At 41.6% G+C, this 15368-nt stretch overlaps 1 protein-coding gene across 10 annotated transcripts in view; it reads right to left on the reverse strand.

Annotated features, from left to right (window-relative positions):
* Positions 1 to 590: 590 nt before the first annotated feature.
* WNK1 (WNK lysine deficient protein kinase 1) overlaps positions 591 to 15368 on the reverse strand; it is a 1135119-nt gene continuing 1120341 nt past the window's right edge. For 9 of the 10 annotated variants that reach the window (XM_085652258.1, XM_085652261.1, XM_085652257.1 and 6 more), the window contains 2 exons: positions 7832 to 8013; positions 591 to 4276 (listed from right to left, as the gene is read on the reverse strand). In XM_085652258.1, the coding sequence (XP_085508384.1) occupies positions 3974 to 4276; positions 7832 to 8013 (485 nt within the window). In that variant the 3' untranslated portion in view covers positions 591 to 3973. The remainder of the gene's footprint in view (positions 4277 to 7831; positions 8014 to 15368) is intronic. The other variant, XM_085652263.1, reaches the window with a different exon arrangement.

A 15368-nucleotide genomic window follows, 5' to 3' on the forward strand; every position in this document is an offset into this window, starting at 1 on the left:
AGGAGTTCCACACCACACAAACCATTCTACTCGCACATACAAGTAACAATGATGCTTGTTTAAAACTCTCACCACCACCAAAGATCTTATATTGGTTAAACCAATATTCCAGACATTAATTTGCCTGAATTGCCAACAATTTGACATCCGTTGTGACATACAAGAAAACATAACATTCAAATCAAGGTGCCCTGAGTTGCTGTCTTTCTGCTTTGATTTCAGTGGACGAATGCATGCGAGAGGATCTGTCTGTTATGACTAACCAACACTATACTATCTCTGTGGGTCCTAACCATACTTGCCCTCTGGAACTATGCAATTTTTAGGTGTGTGAGAGCGATTCACTGAGAGCCATTTAAGGCAGCTCTTGTTCGGCTCAAAGTCCAACTCATAGCGAACCTCAGGAATGCTGAAGAGAAGACCATAACATTTCGGCCTCACTTTGTTAATGCAACCCCTGTGTGCTCCATCTTCACAACCTTTCCACCCAAAGAGAGCCCAGAAAGAAAGCAGGATTAATTATTATGCAAAGAAAGCGAGATTAATACAGGAAATTAAAGTAATATTTAGCATAAAAGCACAGAAAAAGCTCAACAAAATCTTGTTTGATTTATTAGAATGATCTCATTTCATGTTCTACAAAGAAGTTAACAAAATGCAGAAAAAGCATTATGATACAGGAAGCTTGACGCCAAGATTTAGTGCAAAAAAAGTTGATGGCTCTAGAGAACCTTCAGGTACCAAACTATAATTCATGTAATTGTTTTATTAATTTCTTTTTTTTCAGTATACAGTGTTAAATAACGTAAAGAAAACATTTTGTAAATTAGAAACCAATTTTTCCTTGAGAAGGGCGGAAGGATATACATGTGTAATAACACAAAATATTTAACAGTTCAGTAGCATCTAACTTTCGGTGCTCGTTTTTTGTACTTTTTCCACAGGAGAGAATTAACTTGAAAATTAAACATTTGTGCACAATTTTTTTTTCTTTAAAGGAAACCGATCTCAAATTTATTAACAAAAAATAGAAAATAAATAACCTTCAGCTGCATTCCGTTCCTTTGCAACAACAAAAACTGCTCTCTCATTTACTGTGCTAAGTTGTCATGTTTTTACAGAAAAGAGCTTTATTATTCTTTTAACATTAAGAAATATATTTGAGAAATCATAGTAAATAGCGTTTCATAGTAGCAGAGCATGTATAAGGCTGTGAAATTCAGTGCCATGGGTGCGGTTGCATCTGTCTTCTAAAGTTTATTTTTAATTACCCAAAATGAGGAGTCATCACAATGTACCCCTTACATTGTTTTTTATTACACTATACAGAAATGAAATACCATATGTCTACAGTACCTCTGCCAGTCCCACAGAATAAATAACCTAGAAGACTAAAAAGTCTTGGCACGTGCAGCAGCTCACAGATATGATTAACCCGAATACTCTCAAACGCAGCCAAAATACCAAGAACATCCAATGAAGATGGAGTCAACTATTATCTCATTGGCATTACTCTCTTGAATGGTACACTGGACAACAAATAAAGTCCAAAAATCTCGGCACAAATGCCCCAGCAAGAACTCGGGACTGCTGTTAACATTGACTACGTCACAGCATACTACATAGTCTGAAGCACACGCAAAAATGCACTTAAAAAAAAAAAAAGGATTACCATGAACTGCACACCTTCCAACTGCCCTGACCACAGAGGTCCCACAATATTGCCCTCAACATCTCCAGCTACAAACTATCATGGCATGAGCACCTTGGAATAATTAAAATACACGTTCCTTTACTATGTTTTAGACTGTTTTCAGCATGCAGCTGGACAATGTGTAATGTCCAAAATATGAGTCTCAGTAGGGAGACAAATACTAATTTCCGTCTCAGGAATGCAATATAAGTCATCCTACTGCACTAAACCTTTCTCACATCACCATCTACACAACTGTCCACCTCTACGCTATGGACTGTGGCTAATCCTATGTTTCTCCAGGGACACCTGGATCCCGCTGTACCATGCTAAATTGGCCTCCATATTCACCTTGGCACCCCATCACACTGACATAGAAGTGCCAGAGACTGTTCAAAGCTTCAGACTAATACTGCTTGCAAAAATGTTATATTTACAGAAAATATCTATTTCCAACGTGGTAGAAAATGCTGAAGCAAACAGGAGGTGGCACATTTTAGGTAAGGGTACTGGTTTGAAATCCAGAAACTTATAACAGACCTACAAACCAGGACCTGCAATGCGTAAAATAGATACATATATAAACATATATGTCTGTGTATACATTTATTTAAATATAAACGTATACATATAGTAAAACATATATGAATATATATGTATTTAAACACACATAAAAAACTTAAAGGAAAATGGAAAGAAAAGAGATCCCAGCAAACTTCCAGAGAAATGATCTTTTCCCCATCACCTCGGTGCAACTTCACAGCTTGAAATAAAAGCCCTAAGGATATCCCTATATGTTAAGGCTTACCCCCATCCCCCGCCCCTTGGCTTTACAGTCTCCATTCCTACCTTCAGATTAAGGCTCCAGGCAGGATTATCGTTTGCTAGTTCGATTTGCAGGACATGACTGCATCCCTACAGACCTTGTTTCCCTTCTCCAATGCTTCTCTGGGTCACCCCAGCACCCAGCCAAAAAGGTCAATCCGAATTCTCTGGGTTGCACATGCATTCAGTCGACCATTCATTCACAGTGAAACATTTCCACCACCAACACTCAACCTCCCCCTCTCGTACTGACTCTAGTTACAACCAGTGATCTCATCCAAGGCATACCAACGGTAAGGCTTTTTCTTGATTTTAAGAGCATGATTCCTGCCTTATGAAGCAAAATAGGACAGCTGCAATACAGAGCTAAAAAGACAAGTTTTCTCTGCAGAATACACGGTTCTGCGCCCTACTTAGATATTTCGACAGACCACTGACTGAAAAGACATACGAACTCATAATGACCCAAGCACTGGGTGGATAGAAAACAAGCTTTCCTGAAACTTTCCGGCCACCCAGTCCACGATCTGCTGGGAAGGTAATGCTAACCGCGGAAGCAATACATTCCAAGGCACTAAAAGATAATCCAGCAAGCGAACTGGGAGAGCAGACAAGTTTTCAAGTACATGACTTTATACATTTTACATTCACATTTACCTAATACAATGAAAATACACAGGAAAAAGTAATTAAAGTGTCTCCAATAAGTAGAAGGATATAGCTAGCTTTTTTTAAAAACATTTTGTAACCCTCTATAATCCACTTTCTTATAATTGTAACTACTGTTGTCCAACAACATTTATATGTTACAGTGTTTCCACATCAAAACTGATGGCAATAACATGTCCGCAGGGAACTTTACATTTTCTTTGTAATTTGTTTACATTTTTTTAAACAATTTTAATTGCTCTAATGCTAAAGTCAAAGCTGTTAATTGTTTTTCTTAAAGCATTAGTGACCTGTCTCGTAGGGAGACTGATGGATGCCAATTCCTCCCTCGGCTGATTCTCCCCCTCGTATTCACTGTTGCGCTCTATGAATAACTTAAAGAAAAAGAACCCCTGAAAAAAACAGGACTATTCGATGGTATTAGTTAATAAGGTTCTAAGCGATGATAGAACTGCAATGGTAAATTATGGTAATTTCATGCTCTAAGCAAATCTGCCATCATTTGCTATGAAGAAGAATGATGAAATGTATGCCCGAGGTTCGCCGCGTAATTAAGACAGGAGTCGGAGATTTCAAACACACCTGCACTCGCACACAGAATAATTTATTCTGACTTCTCTTCTGCTAGCTTACGAGAAACAGGATGGAAAGGATGGCTACTTGATCCCAGGAGTGGCAGCGCCAGACAACGGGTGTTAGTAATTCACAACAAAAAGATGTCATTGGGTTATCTGGGACCACTCCTCTGATATAAATCACCTGTCCAACACAAGCACTCACTGGAAACTAAGTGTTCCGCATGTTGGAGCCAGGGGGATTACTAATGGATTTCTGCATATTGCTGATGCTGAAGTTCTGTAAGGAGGCAGGAACCACTGGTGTAAACTGGCCATGGGGTTGCGGTGGAGGGCCAGTGTTCCCACTCCATGCTGTAGGGAAGACGTACGGCTGGGTAGGGCAAATACCCTTTGTATAAAGACCTGAAGAGATAGTTGATGATGCAGGGATAGATGCTGGACCCCCCAACGATGGTGGAATTGTGACGCACAGCTGACCAGGAGCAGAAAACTTCCTTGCCATTCCAGGACCCTGAAGAAAAAAAGATTAAGACCCCCCAAAGCAAGGGATTTGTTAATAGAAGTTTAAAATTCACAGTACAATGTAAACAACTTATTGTCATAGCAATTACAGATCACAGTATCTCAGTGCTTTCTTATGTAAGGGAGAATGTTGGTGCAAGTTATTGTTTCTCATTTAAATCACTCAACACCAATGTTGTTAGTGCTACAGGAGCCCAACTAATTATGATCACATTAAGAAATTATACATTTGGGGGAACTATAAATTTGGCATAATTCTAACAAGTTTCTTCTGAGTTACTTATGATGCACAAATGCCAGAGTCAATGAGAAACATAAACGAATACCCCCACTAAAGGATATTTCAATGGGCAGTAGCTCCAAAAATAAAAATGTCACCCACAGAGAGACTACTATCACAGTTATTTATTCACAATAATTTGAGTTCATTACTACTTTTTTGAAAAAGATATATACGTTTTCTTACAAAAATATTTTTGGTACAGAAGAGAAAACACATAATAAATAGCATTGATGTATACAGAAAACAAATAATCGCAAAACAAAAGAGCCCTGAAAAAAAGGAATTAACAAAAATGAACAAAGGATAAACTAATTTACAAATGGGACAAAACTACATGACATAAATATAGAACTACAAAACTACATACAAAAGAACAATAGACATAATACAAAGAATATCCATAAACAATACACCACATATCACAAATTTACCAACAAAGTGAAAGCGCCTTCACTTTGTCGTCAAATTTGTGATATGTGGTGTATTGTTTATGTATATTCTTTGTATTATGTCTATTGTTCTTTGGTATGTAGTTTTGTAGTTCTATATTTATGTCATGTAGTTTTGTCCCATTTGTAAATTAGTTTATCCTTTGTTCATTTTTGTTAATTCCTTTTTACAGGGCTCTTTTGTTTTTCGATTATTTGTTTACTGTATACTTCAATGCTATTTATGTGTTTTCTTTTCTGTACCAAAAATATTTTTGTAAACAAAACCTATATTCTTTTAAAAAAAAAAATAGTAATGAACTTGCAAATTATTATGAATAAATAACTGTGATGGTAGTCTCTCTGTGGGTGACATTTTTAGGTCTCGCCTGACCCAGCGCATGCGCTGGTCTGGCAAGACTTATTGAGAGGGCTCCAAAAAGTGCTACCAGGCCAGCCTAAAGCAACAGTGCATGTGCGCGGGCGCGCACGCAGCGCTTTACCGCGATCACTTTCACGATCGTGATCACGATCACTTTAACTTTAGCTGCCGCATAGCCAATAGGTCTCGCTTTTGGGACATTATAAGTATTTAATTATGCAACTGTTGCATGGCTAAACACTTATAAGGTCCCAAAGGCGAGACCTATTGGCTATGCCAATGCTTTTTATTTTTGGAGCTACTGCCCATTGAAATATCCTTTAATGGGGGTATTCGTTTATGTTTCTCATTGTATTTTCCCTGGATTTGAATTTCCCCCAGAACTAGTGTTCTCAGGGCCCCTCTTCTGTTTTTTTGCGAATGCTAGAGTCAAACTCTGCTGCCTCAGAATTGTGCCACCTCCTTGGCAGCAAAGCTGAAGCCCTCAGAACATATCACTCATACCAACAATACCTCAACTAATTCCAAACCTAAATTTGGAATAACTTTAAAGTTATATTTAATACATAACGATCAACATCTTCAAGCAGGTAGCAGCCCAAAAATATTAAACACAAATACGCTGGAACAAAAGTTGCATACCTGCTGCCATGTGATGGCAAATACTACTAAAACATGACTTTCTGCAAAGGGTGGTGGACACCATCTACAAAAGAGGCTTCCGGTAGCCGACTTCTTATTACAGCTATGTAGATTTCCTTTGTATAATTAGGACCAATCTCTTCTAATCCTCCATCAGACCCTCCCCCCAGCTTTCTTGACCTGTTCAGAATATTTTAGTTAACGTTCTAGAGTTAACTTAATTTGTTGTGGCAAACTAAATACATTAGCACATTAATCAAAAAGACAAAAAGTGTCATATAGGACTCGGCTAGCTTCAATTCTCAAAGGAGATGTAATGTCTGCATGGCAAATAGTATGACACCTAACAAGACTTAAGGTACTTTTTAGCCATTGTCAGAAAGCGTTTTCTCTTACTACATCCCCACTTGTACCCCATAAGTGCTGGCAAATGCCTATCTTGAGAACAAAACCTTTCTCACTTAAGACGTTTCTCCAATTCACTCACAACAGAACAGATTTCATGCTGCTCCCGAAAGGCAGTCATGATCCGGATGACGTCAACTTGGTACTCATCACCCACCTACCAAAGGAGCTGCCATTCGAATAAACAGTTCACAGAAACTATCTTTTATACAATTAACAATCCAGTTTCAGAACACACTGGAGCATCAAAACATGCACTCCAATCATCACAGAAAAGGGCATCACTTTTCTCCTTATCCCTCCTTAGCACTTTCCTCCGCCTTTATAAGCACTGACCATCAACAACCTTCCAAAATGTATTGGTTTCAGACACTGACTGAACGCCACTGTTTTTCATCTTAGCTTTCCAATCAACATCAGCTCTGCCAGACAGGATACCTTCAGATCCCAGCAGCCACCTTGTCCCACAAGAATCCACCCTCTTCCCTGTGATATAAAATCTAAACAAGGAACTACTCTAGGTCCTTATAAACAACAATGGATTAAGGAATCGCCAGCACATAAATGGTAACAACATTTACTGGAAAGGCTGCACAAAGAAGATCCTCTAGGCATGGATGTCATGCAAATTTCTCAAGATGAGCCTGACCAAGATTAAAAAGCCCCAGATGAGTCCAAATCCACGGCCATGATCCATGACCAGCCCTCCAAATTAAAATTTGACACACTTAAACCACAACTCGTACTGCAAGTTAAATTGTTCAGCTTTACCACTGAATCGCCTCAAAAGTCATCAAGAAAGCAAATTGGTACCAACTATCACTCATGCACATTGAGTCATGCCTTCCTGAAGCAGACACATACAAAGCAGTAATGAAAAGTGCCCTGTTCTACTGGGATCACCATACCCACCTAAACCCAGCACACAAAAGATTCTGTCACTCACTTCTATTCCTGCCTACGTAGACAATATCAAATCATCTCCCTATCCCTCATGATGTACAGATCTCCATTGCTCTCTAGCTAGACTTGTGTGCTGAAAATATCAACACACATGCATTGCAGTTCATAAAAGGGTCTGGCAGATATGACTTCATAACTCATTTGTACTACATACATTACCTATAATGCTCAGACAACAGTTACACTGGTAATCAAGTCCACATCAATTATCATCAATTATTTTGCTATAATTCAAAACTCACTAAGATAAAATAATGTGACAGTATTGTAACAAAGTCAGCGTGAAATTCTGGCAGAATGCTAAATATGTGACTTTTTGGTTCAAATGCTATACAAAGTTAGCAAAGCAACTTCTTTTCTGCCTGTTTTTAAAATTGGGAAGCTTAGTTATTAAGATCTCTCATCTGGCTCAGAGCTAATACAGAATAAAATCAACCTTACCTCATAATTAGGTTGACTCTTGATGCTCTTCTTGCCAGACAGGTTCATTGCATCACGAGCCCAGTTGTCCACAAGCTTGTGTAGGTCATCGGTGAAAGTACCCTTGCGGCTGGATGTCGTTGTAGGGGCCTGGGTGGCTTGGCTGTTTACGCCACCTCCAACTGTGTTGGTGCTGCTGGTCCCTAAAAGTATTACACAAAAAAATGACAACTAAAAATGTGTTTTCATTACAGAGGGTTTTTAAGCCATAGGTAACACATTTTTTGAAAGGCCATCCGTTTACAAATTAAAACAACCATTTACAGAAAGACGTCCAAGGCACGTGATTGAAACAAAAACATGCAACTCTTCTCTAACGTCTACACTTTGATTCCGAATTAGTTAGTACAGATTATTAATTAGAAACCAGTGTGTTCCTTCATAGAAAATACAAACTTTAATAAATCAGACTGCCAAACACTCAGATTTGGAAGTAGAATTCAAAATTGCACTTAAGGTAATGTGGCAATTTTGAAAATAGCCGTAAGCTAGATGTTTTTCTGATAGCCTGGAAAGCGGCCTTTAGTCTCTGAGCACGCTGTAAAATGCAGTCTGGTAAAATCCCGTGTTCACACTTGTGAAAGTAATTAATTCAAGCATTAACAATTGTTAATTTTAAACAAAGCTAAGGTGATGGTCACAATTGATTTATCACCCTTCCCACCTTGAGGTTGAACTACGGTAACCACTGTCGGTTCCACTACTGCATTAATTTTATTCCAGTTACACCATGTCACTTTTGATGCAGAAATTGTAAATTATACTTTTTGGAAAGCTTATTTTTTCACTTCTGATCCTATTTTTCTGGGAGCCATCTAAACTGCAATTAATTTGACCACTAAAAAATTAACTACAATCCAGGTCGATACAAACTTGTACCAGTTGGTCTCACATCACTGATATTCTGTCTAAATGAAAATGTAAAATTTCACTACGACCATGTAAAATCCCAGCGTACAGTTGTCAAACTAAAACAAGTTTAGCAGATAAATCATGCTATAATAAGTAACATTTGTGCCTTTGTAAGCATCTTGTCGGTCAAATTGGATACAGAAAGATGCATTTTTACTGAAAAAAAAAGCAATTGCGCATTTTTCAAGGAAAAAAAGGATGCCTCTACCGAAACTTAAAAATAAAGAGAAATCATTTGTAAAGAAGTAACTATGAAAGAGTTTTTATATTTCCCACATTCTATTCATGATTCTTGAGGGAAAGAAGGTGATTATGGCTTCATGAATTTGTTGAAAAAGACACAATTGATGGACGGAATGCAGAACAAATCAAAACATTCACCCCCTGTCAAGAGATCTGGGTCAAATCCATCATTCCCTTGCTTACCATGCCACCCCAGTTCAGACCTGGCCATATGCAAATCAGTCTTGACCCTGTGCCTCATGGGAACAGTCCAGCCAGAACTGCCAAGCCAGGTCCTCCCTGGACCGGAAACAAGCATCCTAGGACCGGTTTCAGGGTTTCACTCCTTTTCAGCCATGATAGCTTGAATCCAGTGGCACAGTGAGCCCGGGACCCACGTCTGGGCATACCAGGCGCACTTAGGGCGAGAAAGCAAAAGACACACAATTGATGGACGGAATGCAGAACAAATCAAAATATTCATCCCCCAGTCAAGAGACCTGGGTCACATTCATCATTGTATGTACTAGGGGGGTAACAGTTCCTCAGAACTAAGAAAAAGACCAAATAGTGGTACTTAAGACTCACTTGAAGCTGGATCGGTATAGGGGGAATTTCTCCTTTAGAATATAGTGCCCTCACACACCCTTGCGAGTGTCATGCTTCATCATCGGGCGTTGCTCCTTGTGGGGGTGGCGCTGCAGTCCCTCACGGGCCCAGCGAGAGGGCTCTTTGGCGGAGATCTTTTGAAGAGACGCCGCAGTTCTGCATGCGGGTGTGTGGGCCAATAAAAAGGGGTGAGTGAGTGTTTTAAAATTACTGAATGAAACCCAGAACCAACATTTATTCAAGGGTCCATATGGTAAATTAAAAAGAAGTGGATCCTGGAGCTCCTCTTTGGAATAAATATAGAGGGCAGATGTGTGACTAACCGCTGCTCTCAGGATGTGTGCAGTAGTGAAAAGTCCTACTTAAAACAGGATCAACATGTCTTGCGCTCTCAGCTGGTCCCTAAAGGATCCTGTGGTGCTTCGTCAGGACCGAAATGTGAAGTGAAAACAACATGAAACAGATTCCAGGGAAGAAAGAGCCTGTGGACCTGTAATACCTTATTCTTAAGGAGTTTAGCGTCCTTGCGCTGATACGAACTCTTTCTGTAGGTACCTATACCCAACCCCTCTATTTCGGAGATCAGGCTCCGTCGGCACCCTCTCGGTTGCAGGCGGAGTGAATGTGCTCATCTGTCAAGGGTCCATTAACCTACCCCGCCATCGTGGTGTGCCGACGTGTCATTCCCTTGCTCACCATGCCACCCCACTTCAGACCCGGCCATATGCAAATCAGTTTTGACCCTGTGCCTCGTGGGAACATTCCAGCAAGAACTACCAAGCCAGGTCCTCCCTGTACCGGAAACAAGCATCCTAGGACCGGTTTCGGGGTTTCACCCTTCTTCAAGCAGGATAGCCTGAATCCAGTGTCACAGTGAGCCCGGGACCCACGTCTGGACATAACAGGCGCAGTTAGGGAGAGAAAGTAAAAGACACACAATTGATGGACGGAATGCAGAACAAATCAAAACATTCACCCCCGGTCAAGAAATCTGGGTCAAATCCATCATTCCCTTGCTCACCATGCCACCCCAGTTCAGACCCGGCCATATGCAAATCAGTCTTGACCCTGTGCCTCATGGGAACAGTCCAGCCCGAACTGCCAAGCCAGGTCCTCCCTGGACCGGAAACAAGCATCCTAGGACTGGTTTTGGGGCTTCACCCCATTTCAGCCAGGATAGCTTGAATCTGTAGGATGCTTGTTTCCAGTCCAGGGAGGACCTGGCCTGGCAGTTCGTGCTGGACTGTCCCCATTGGGCACAGGGTCAAGAATGATTTGCATATGGCTGGGTTCAAACTGGAATGGCATGGTGAGCAAAAAAACGATGGATTTGGTCCCAGATCTCTGTACTGGGGTGAATGTATGACATTGTTCTGCATTCTGTCCATCAATTGTTGTTTTTAGGTCTCGCCAAGCGAAAGCAGCGAATGCACTGCTCTCGCTATTGCGAGTACCTTTTGGAATCGATTCTGCCGAGGGCTTTTATGCACGTGCCTGCATGGACAAGCATGGCTGCTCTCGCCATTTGTCCATAGCAGACAGCATGTGCGTGTCCGTAGGGACTGTGGACAGTCCCACGCCATTTTGTTGCTATAGCAACGAAAATGCTGCGTCGCTCATAGCTCCGAACCAGCGCGCACCCTGCAGTTCCCCCAGGGCACAGGCAGGCATTCACTTCTGTCTTTTTGCTGCGATCAGCTTGTTTAAATTGTTTACGTGCCGCTGGACACGGATGAGCTTTCATGGCGCTTTTTCGGTAGGCAGCTGCATCGGTATACTATTGGGGTTGTATGTTTAAAGCTGTCAAATGTTGTGCGCGACGATATCATTTCACCGGACAGCATAAAGCTTTTCACCAAGCTTTCTTTTCCGGTAGATTTGCCCTTTTAAATACGCTATCACAAGCATATGTTTTTTACACTGCTCATCTTTTCACAGTGCTTTGTTTTTCCGTAGATTTTTAAAGATGCGTGCGCACACACGAGCATATGCTTTTTGTACTGTTTACGTGTCGCTGGGCACTGTGGAGCTTTTCACAACACTTTGTTTATCGGTACTTTTTTTAAGAAGCGCACACACAAGCGCATGTTTTTGTACTATTTTGGTGCTGTTGGACACTGCGGAGCTTTTCACGGTTCCATGATGTTATTACACTGGACACTGCTAGCTTTTTACGGCATTTTGTCCTACGGTAGGTTTTCCTTTTCAATGGGCACACACCATTGCAATGCGGAAAAGTAAGGGACAAACGGAGTTCAGCTCGCACAGGATTATATGCCTGCGAGTCCCCTCTCTTCATCAGCCTGCCAGTGTCCAATCAGGGGGTGTACCCGGGGGCAGGTCGGAATTGTGGGCACCACAGTGCTCTCTGCTGAGGGTTCAAGTACGGTATGGGGCAAAAACCCGATACAAATGCATAGGCATAGGTATCACTGGCGCAACAGCTGCAGTAGCACCGGGACCCAGGAGTACAGGGGGCGTTTCATGCCCCTACCATGCATGGATTCAAGGATGTGGCCTAACGGCTACAGCAGTCGACTTCGAAGCTAACAGGTTTCGAGTCTCGGCAGGGACGCTCAACATCCTGTGATTCTGGGCAGATAAAAAAACTAGTGTGTCCGTCTGTAATGCAGTTGGTAAAGTGCTCTGATACCTTCGGGCCGAGTTTGCGCTATATAAAACTCCCCAAAAATGTGCGGTCTAGTGAGTTGGGGACCAATGCTCTTAACTTAAGCTATAGTTCCTGACAGCCTTGTTACGTGACTAGAAATCTGGGCGGACAAACGGGGTACTGGAGGGGTGGTCACGTGAGAGTAGGTAGGAGTGTGGGCAGAGGGCTTTCCACAATCTGAAGGGCCAGGGACAACAAACATGCAGGCATGGGAGGGGCAGTGAGGGACATCTGGCAGCGCGGAAAGTTGAGGCCCAGCGAATCGCAAACAGATAAGGCTTATGCAGGCACAATCAGGTGAGGTAAAAAGAGGAAGAGCAGGAGTAGGTGAGTCGTAGGGGCTGACACGTTGTCATGTCAACGGTAGTCTGTCTCCTAACCTTGGAATTACCTGGAAATGGCACGACTTACCTGCCCGAAGAAGTGGGGGGGGGGGGGGGGTAGTGTTTCTAAAGAGAGGCTAATGATTGAATGGTCTGGATACACTCATATTTGCCCCTTGTGCTCATAACTTGGAGGTGACTAGGGCAAAACCAGCGGGCAAGAAGAGTGCCGCTTTTCTTAAGATTACAAGAAGGTAATACTAAGAAAGGAGCAGAGACAAAAGTGGGCAAGCAGATGACATTACTGTCACCGATCCCAGCACAGTGCCAAGACTGAAAAGAAAAAGAACAAGCATTAAAAAAGCAATAGGTCTCGCCTTTCATTAAGTTAAAGCTATTTGCTTTGCTATACAATACCATTAGCAAAGCAAATGGCTTTAACTTAATTAAAGGTGAGACCTATTGCATTTGTCACCCCGAGTGGGACGGGTATGCCCAAACGTGGGTCCCGTGCTCTCCATGCCACTGGAGTCAAGCTATCCTGGCTAAAGAGGGGTGAAACCCCAAAACCGGTCCTAAGATGCTGGTTTCCAGTCCAGGCAGTTTGGGCTGGACTGTTCCCATTGGGCACAGGGTCAAGACTGATTTGCATATGGCTGGGTTCAAACTGGAATGGTGAGCAAAAAAACGATGGATTTGGGCCCAGATCTCTGTACTGGGATGAAGTATGACATTGTTCTGCATTCTGTCCATCAATTGTTTTTGCATTTATGAATTTAGTGATATTCTTAATAATGGATAAGTAGGAGTACATTAAAGCTTTCTTCTCCACCCATGTCAGAGTACAACCAGTAAGGCTTAGCAAAAGTGAAACAGGAAAAATCCTCGTTTGAGGAGCAGTCGTTTTTCCTATTTAGTGGGGTGACGTACTCGGTAAGGGGTTGTTGGCTTTTTGGTAGCATGGTTTAATACATGGAAGCCTGCAATGGCAATATATAGGAAAGTATATAAATCAGTTTCTTCATTACAGTCAAGCTGTAATGAAGAAATGATGTGGGGCTCAACTGTAATAAGTTATTTCCCATATGTTACATTTATAATGCTTTTAAAGAGCACTGCAAATTAAAAAGGAATTCTGGTGTCATTGCTAAGGCAAAAACGGTTTACCAGTTTGCTGTGGAGAATTTACCATGTGAAAGGTCAGGACTTTAAAGTTTTTCGACAAGGCAGTAGTTGTTGCAAAATCCACAAGGAAGGAAGCAAAGAATTCCAACGCTGGACTAAAAAGGCCTTCCCCCCAAACCTTACACGACAGAACTGGGAACAAATAAGCATCAGAAAATCGTAGCTTCCGAGGTGGAGAATGGTGAAAATTACTTTGCAGACAATGAATGGCCTGGCCACAAAGAGCACAATGTTCCAGGTACGGAGATTTATGGCAGCACCATTTGGAGGTTGGGAGCCAGTGTAAGTTATTCAAATCAGCCGATGCAATAGATAACCAAGGACAATATAAGGCCTGTCTTGAGGCAACGTCCTAAATGCACGGAAGCCGTTTCAATAGCCCAGAGGAAGAACAAAGTAAGGAATTAAAAAAATCCAGGTGCCTAAGAATTGTCCACTGAAACACTAAAGGTCAGACTCGTAATGGCAGAAAAGAAAGAATCTTGCGCCTCAGAGGGATAAAATAAGAACAAGTGGCAGACAAATTGTTAACTTGAGCAGTCAACAACAATTTCTCAAAATAAAAACTCAAGTTACGCACCGGAACTGGAGGATGTTGGTAAAGCTCCGAAAAAGACTGGCAAAAAACGGTTTTGTAGTCTTAATGTCTGCACCCGGAGCCAAGGTAAAAGGCTGTTCACAGAACTTCATTACAACTGCAACTTAAAACATTTAAAGTGGCTTTTTCTTTTAATCTGTTTTTCTCAAATAAACCATGATAAGCAGGAAGGAGACATTAATCGCAATATGTTTAGTGTTTCAATCAGACAGGACTTGTAATGAGCGGCTAATCACCCGTGAGGGTATCGAGGTGCCGAGAACCCTGCTGCTAGGGAGGGATCAGCTGAATAGCCAGGTCTTGAGTTCTTTCCTGAATTTCAACAGAGAGGATGAGGTTCGGAGGTGAATGGGGAGGTTGCTCCAGGCCTTTATAGTGAGGCAGGAGAAAGTGCATCCTCCATTGTTCCTTTGGCGGATGCGGGGAGTGTGAGCGAGGAAGAGGTAGGCAGAGCACATGGTGTCTGGAGCGTTGGTGAAAGTTCAGGCAGCGGTTGATTTCTGCTGTCCCTTGATTGTGAAGGGCTTTGTAGGTGTGGATCAACATCTTGAATTGACATCTTTTCTGAATGAGGAGCCAGAGTGCTTCCCGAGGTGGATTCGCACCCTTAAGGTAATTATAGGAAAGATAGATTTTCTCTGTATGCTTTTACAAATTCTGAGCTACATTTACATTAAACTGATTTGAATATATGTATTGTTTTGAAACATTGTGTAATGTTTATTGGTGTGTTTAATTTCACATGCTATTCTTCATATCTGCTATCATACTACCACCCTCATATGCAAGAGGAAGATACCGAGGATTTAGGCACTTTGTGGGAAGGGTGAGTTTGTTTGATCATGTATAATAATGGATACAATACCCTCTGCTGTACTATAAAAGGGTATTGCAAGTCACTTCAAAGTTTCTTGATCTTATAAAGCAATTCTGCTTTATGGGCATGGAACCCCTCCGTGATTTGCAATATCCTTATAA

The sequence above is a fragment of the Triturus cristatus genome, chromosome 4_1, assembly GCF_964204655.1.
Source record: "Triturus cristatus chromosome 4_1, aTriCri1.1, whole genome shotgun sequence".
NCBI lineage: Eukaryota > Metazoa > Chordata > Amphibia > Caudata > Salamandridae > Triturus > Triturus cristatus.